Raw genomic sequence first — 6066 nt, forward strand, 5'->3', positions numbered from 1 at the left:
CTGCAAACCACCCCAGCCACTGCACAGACACAGTGAGTGCAGCACAGCTCTGCAAACCACCCCAGCCACTGCACAAACCACCCTGCACACACTGCACTGCACAAAGGGCAATTGCTCTGCTAGGAATTCTAGCTGGTTCCCTGTGTAACAGTGCTGGTATCATTCTGCACTGAGTCTGTCCTAATGTTAACCCAAATGGACCAGATGGAAAGTGTAAGCTCCATCTATTCATTCACTGTTGGATCACAAGCCAGTGAATGTACTTTGCAGACATAAAAATAATATTTCTAAGATAGAAACCAAACCTCCTGATCAGCCCTTGAATAACGTGTTCCACCAACAGCTGCTGTTTGCACATCTGTATCCAAAGCCATGTGCTCAGGCATGGTTTCCACATGTGTGTAACACCTCCCCTGTATTACAAACTATGTGGGTTGAAGTAAAGTGGTTTTTACAAAATTACTCTGAAACAGCTTGTTGCTAACAAACAGCAAAGCACAGAGCCCTGTCAGCTCATTCCAGTTGTGACACGTCTGCATATGTACAATTCTACAGACTAAGATTATACCAGAGCATAAACTGGTCTTATATTTACAATCTAAATACACTATCAACACAGAATGCAAATTTATATAGGAATTTGCTGTTCAACTGCAAGATTTACCAGCATGTATAGAAAGAACACTCTCAGTTACAACATACAAAATCATGACAGTCACAGGAAAGTGCTGAGCACTCCAGGGCGGGCAGAACTGCATCTTAACACTGTGCTGGCATTAATGGCTGTCCTCAGGGCTTATCTGCATATGCAAATTAAACGCAAACCTCCCACAGTAAACAAAGGAATACAATCCAAAACGGGCCGAACATAAAAGTTCCACTACCCAGCTGTTGTACCTTTTTTGTTCCACAGCATTGTCACCCTGTCAGCCTTGAATATAACAGTTCCAATACCCAGCTGTTGTACCTTTTTTGTTCCACAGCATCGTCACCCTGTCAGCCTTGAAGAAGCTCTTGTTGGCCAGCGCCGACTGCGGGCCCCCGAAGTTGGGGTACTGGTAGAGCCGCACGAAGGACGGGGCCCCTTTGCTGCCCGGGACATACACAGCGACCTGCAACAGCCACCAGAGCTCACTGCAGCTCAAAGCACAGCTCACAGGTACTACCACTCTGTTCTATTAACATCACAGTCAGTTTTTTTTTAAGAAAAGCAAGAAAAAGATTGGAAGTGGGATCAGAAGTACCTTGGTTGGCTGTGCTCCTGGGGACAACACAAAATCACTGACCTTCTGTAAGTGCAGCTTGTTTGCAATGGTGTCTGCCAAGAAAAAGGCCACAGATGTGTGATGTTAATGACAAACCACATTACCTGGATGACCTAACCACACCCTTCTATGGGGCTGTACCCTGCATAACACAGATCAGTGAGGGTAACCATAAAGGAGTTCTTTTACTAGGCAAACAAACATTACTTTTCTGTTTCATCACAGTTTTATTTACAAAACCAACTTGAAGCAAGCCTAGGTCTGAAGCCCAGTATTTAGTATTTGGAAGTTCAAACAGCACAGGAAGCCTGCAAATCCCAAGTGAACACTTGTGCTTAAAGCAGGTGTTCTTCACCTTATCTATGCTGGCTTCAGTCACACCCAGGGAACATCTACAACTACAGAGACAGGGGCTCTCCCCTCACACCTTCCCCACAGGAAGCACTCAGAGGCCTGGTCTTGGCTGAATTCTTTCCACAAACAACTGCTGGGAAGAGCAGCACCCCAGAGCCCCACTGCAGCCAGGAATGTGCACTGCCAGCAGAACTCCTGCTGAGACTGACATTCCCTGCTTCCCACAGCTTCGCTAACAGCAGCAGGGCTAATTCTGGGGAAACCCTCTCTCTTACAGCTGGAATTCTTGTATCAGCTTTACATTCAAAACAAAGAGCACAAAACCACACACTGTTCTCCCCTCAGTTTTCTTTAATTCCTTTACGGCTTTGTTCTAATTCATTTTTAACCCCCTACTTTTTTCCTCCCTGTTCCCTTTCTGACTTCTATTGACTCCAAATATTCTACCACCAGTATTAAATCTCCTTGGTAAAAATTTTCAGGCTTCGCTACTTCATATTTGCCATTGATACAAATTTTTTAACAAGCCATTTTTTAACAGTTTATTGACAGAACACACACAACCCAAAGAAGTAATCACAGATCACATTCTCTACTGACAATTTCCTGGATCTCATTACATGAGAAAGAATATAGAATCAAGCCTCTTTAACTGAAAATCAGATGCATTTCATACCACATTTGGCAGTGAAAAGATAAATAACTGAAAACACAGTTCAGTAAAGCATAATGATTCTGAATTCCAAATTCAAATAGAATGTAGGCAATATTTAAAATATAAGGCAAGCAAACAAGAAACAAGGAAAAACTTGAAAAAAAACCCCACCCCCCAAAAGAAGCAGCATTTATAGAATGAATGAAATGTAGAGAAATAGTCGCGTACTGAAGTTGTTGTTTTCAAAGAAGTGCACTTCATTGTTCACATTCCTGGCACAAATGCTCTCATCATCTGCCCAGCAAGGACACCTGCAATTCAAAGGAAAAGTCAGAAACACTAACTCATGCTCATCTTTAGCACTCCAGGATTGTTTTTCCCCTCCCTTTCTAAAGCCCAGCAAGGTCTAATACGATATGTTTCATATGGACAAATAACATCTGCATAGCAAAAAAAATGCAAGTGGACTTAGTTATTGCCTGCCTGGCTCTGTCTGTGGTGCAAAAGGAGGGTGAAGAACAATGAGCTGCACACCAACACTCACAGCCCAGCCTGGCCTTCAGCCAGCAGCAGGCACTGCTCTGAAAGCCAACACTGCAAAAACAGCTCCATTTACCTGGATCAGACTTTGGAAACTGAATTTCTTTGCAAACAATTAGCATCTGGAAGGGTTATTTACCAGTTCTGCATCTTTTTCTGGATGAAGGACTTGAGGCATTTTCCGGTTCTCAGATCATGGAGCTGCAGGTTGGGCACCCCCGCCGTGCCATCCTTCCCAGCTGCAAGGAAACAACGTGGTCTCTGGGGATTAAACCTGCTTCACCAGGACACCCCACCAGGGCCGGGGCCAACACCACCTGCACAGCTCTTTAATGCTTGTTTTTTAACCAAAATCAAACCCCATCCTTGTGGCAAACAAGGGAGGCACGTTCTCCACTCTTACATTTTGCTCTCATGGGAGTGCCGTGATTTTGTCCATCCCATGGAAGTCACAGCTTTCTCTGCAAGACATGCAAAATAGTTCTGCTGCTTTTACACTCTCTGTACCCTCCTCCTCACCCCAGATACCACAGCCTGTCTATGGCTGTCAGGGATTCAGGACAGACCCTGAACAGCTCACAGTTTCTGCTGCTTTCTCTCATCCTACAGCCTGTCCCTACACTTCCCAAGGCCCAGCCCTTGCCCAGCTCTTCCTCAGGCAGCATTTGCACTGTCTGCTTAAGACACACTGCTCTAACAGGACTGGGGCTCCCCAAGTCAGGAACCTGAACCCCTGCAGAGGCAGGGAAGGGAACAAAGCCCTGCACAGGGACAACACTTCAGGCACTGCACCCAGGGGAGGACACAACTCCTGCAGGAGGGTGTCTGATGTGCCCTGTGTGCACAGGAGCACAACCTGCCCGCACAGACACTGCCCACACACGGCACCACGACCAGCTCCTGGTGCTTGGAAACACGGGATTCACTCAGAGGAACTGCAGCACGAGCCCTCTGAGTCAGTGTTTGTGGGATGGCATCCCTCACTCCACCACCGTGTCCCTGATCACCCACAGACCCTTCCTGCACTTTCTGTACTGCTCATTGAGCCAGTAAATGTCCTGCAGAGAGCAGTCAGGTCCTGCAGAGGCTGCCAGCCCACCTCAGACGTGCACATACACCAGGTGCCTGCCCTGCTGCCACAGTTCTCACCTGCATAGGCCTGCCACGTGGCCAGAACGTTGTTCTTTGGAGAGAATTCAAGGCAAACTGCCTTTGGGAGATCAAAGGAACGCAGTAACTCAGCTCTGGTGACATTAACAACGTTTACTCTGGAACCAAAGGATACTATTTCAATAAAACATGCTTACAACAATTAATTAATTGCTAAGACAACTGTTCCTGTATTTCACTCTTCTAAGTCTGTCCCAAATTTAGCCAGTGTAACACAATTAGAAGAGCTTTTTTCCCCTCCTGCTTTTACTAAATTTTTGCAAGAGCACACTTTAAAACCAGATACCCAGGCACGACAGAAAAAGTGAGAGCACAGATCAAAACAGAACATGTATTTTTATCTGTAAGCTCTGAAGAAGAGAATGAACTCTAAAATGTGCCTGGTCTACAGAAAAGGAATCTTGTCATGTTGGTACATAAGGTGCACAGAGTCTTTATTGCCTGTGGGCTTTACTAATTAATTCATCCCAGAAACCAGATACTGGGAGCTATGAACAAAAAAACAACTAACCAAACAAACAAAGCACGTGCAGATTACACAGGAATGGGTGCATCATACACAGGAGAACAGCAAATATTTCATCTGAGAGTTGGGAAACAAAGCCACTACTGTGAAGAATGCAAAAATAAACTGCATTTAAAATGTGCATGCAAATACTTGCACTAACAGCAACTGCCTTTACACAGAAAAGAGTCACAGGGCATCACTGATCCAATTTATTTCATACAAACTAAAGATTAAGAACATTAAATGCACCCACTTTTCTCCATTGCACCAGGCAAAGAGAGAGCCATCCTTGCTAAAAGCAACAGCTTTGCAATTTTTTCCAGAGACCCTAAAGAAATAAGAAATGCACGTGAGTAGTCAATAGTGCCCAAGTGAAGATTTTCTAACAAAACCAAAAAGCAGCACATTTCCTGCTGTGCCCCTGATGAGCCCTGCAGTCCCTGCTGCCCCTGCTCAGGGACTGTCACCTGGCAGTCACACCTCAGGCGAGCACAAAGCCTCCCAAACCACCAATTTCCTGAACCAGTAACAGCAAGAAATAATTCACCTATATTTACACATTTTCCAATTCCGGAATCTGCCTTTACTTTTTACAAAACTGGATTTTTTGCACGAAAGATCAGAGCAGTGACAGCAGTACCTCTGGAAGGCCGAGCTCTCTGTGAAACTGGGGGGCCCGTTCACCATGTACAGCCCTTCAGACCCTCTCACTGCAATGGAAACAAGGAACTCATTTCAGATTGAACAAAGCAGAAGTTGTGCTAAGCTGTGAACCCTAAAACAGGCACACACGTTCCCCTGCTTGCTGTAAGGACATCCAGGACATGAGGTGTGCCTGAGCCCCCAGCCCAGCTGCCGGGATGGGCACCCAGAGCCCTGGGCAGCTCATGCCCCCCCCGCAGCAAAGCAGTTTTTCTCATGTCTGAATGCAATTTCCTGGGGTTCAGGCCCTGACAGACACCAAAGGGACCTTTTAACACACCCTAAATACAACCCACAAGCTGCACACCCCTGCCTGCAGCCTGTTCTCCAGCTCTGCCATCAGGGCACCCACTGAGATCCAGATTTACAACAGGTTACAGACAGCACCGAGCAGCCCAAAACCCACCCGCAGCAGCTGCAGCCCCCCGACCCACGCGAAGGCAAATACGGTTTTTAAGGCTTAGAAACACAGGGAAGGAAAATACATGTCCCTGCTGTCAGGGACGGCTGAACAGGGAGATGCTCAGAAGAAGGAGCGCTCTTAAGAGCCCTCGCACCGACCGAGTCCCGCGAACGCCCCCCGGGAACCGCAAGAGAACCCCCCCGCGCCCGAAGGGCGAACCCCGGACACGCGGCCCCGGGAGCTCCCGCGGGGTGCCGGGCTGAGCGGCGGCACCCCCGGAGACGGCCCGGCGAGCCCTGCCCGGCCCCGGGAGCGGCACCGCCAAGGGCGCCAGGGCCGAGCTCGGCCACGCCGCGGCAGCGCTCCCTGCGGAGGGGACGGGCGGTGGGTACCGGCGGACCCAGACCACCCCGGTCCGACGCACCCGCGAGCAGCGGCGTGGGCGGCGCCATCTTGGCGCGGGGGGGGG

General features: G+C 48.1%; 1 protein-coding gene across 2 annotated transcripts in view; it reads right to left on the minus strand.

Annotated features, from left to right (window-relative positions):
• EIF2A (eukaryotic translation initiation factor 2A) overlaps positions 1–6059 on the minus strand; it is an 11957-nt gene extending 5898 nt beyond the window's left edge. Inside the window, exons 1-8 of one of the 2 annotated variants that reach the window (XM_027685602.1) lie at positions 6022–6059; positions 5133–5202; positions 4746–4820; positions 3964–4082; positions 2954–3053; positions 2503–2585; positions 1245–1318; positions 968–1112 (exon numbers count right to left, since the gene is read on the minus strand). In XM_027685602.1, coding sequence (XP_027541403.1) covers positions 968–1112; positions 1245–1318; positions 2503–2585; positions 2954–3053; positions 3964–4082; positions 4746–4820; positions 5133–5202; positions 6022–6049 — 694 coding nt within the window. In that variant the 5' untranslated portion in view covers positions 6050–6059. Of the gene's footprint in view, positions 1–897; positions 932–967; positions 1113–1244; positions 1319–2502; positions 2586–2953; positions 3054–3963; positions 4083–4745; positions 4821–5132; positions 5203–6021 lie in introns of those variants that run through there. The other variant, XM_027685603.1, reaches the window with a different exon arrangement.
• Positions 6060–6066: the final 7 nt, after the last annotated feature.

This window comes from Neopelma chrysocephalum, unplaced genomic scaffold (genome assembly GCF_003984885.1).
Source record: "Neopelma chrysocephalum unplaced genomic scaffold, ASM398488v2 Primary Assembly neopelma1_69, whole genome shotgun sequence".
NCBI classification, from domain to species: Eukaryota; Metazoa; Chordata; class Aves; order Passeriformes; family Pipridae; genus Neopelma; species Neopelma chrysocephalum.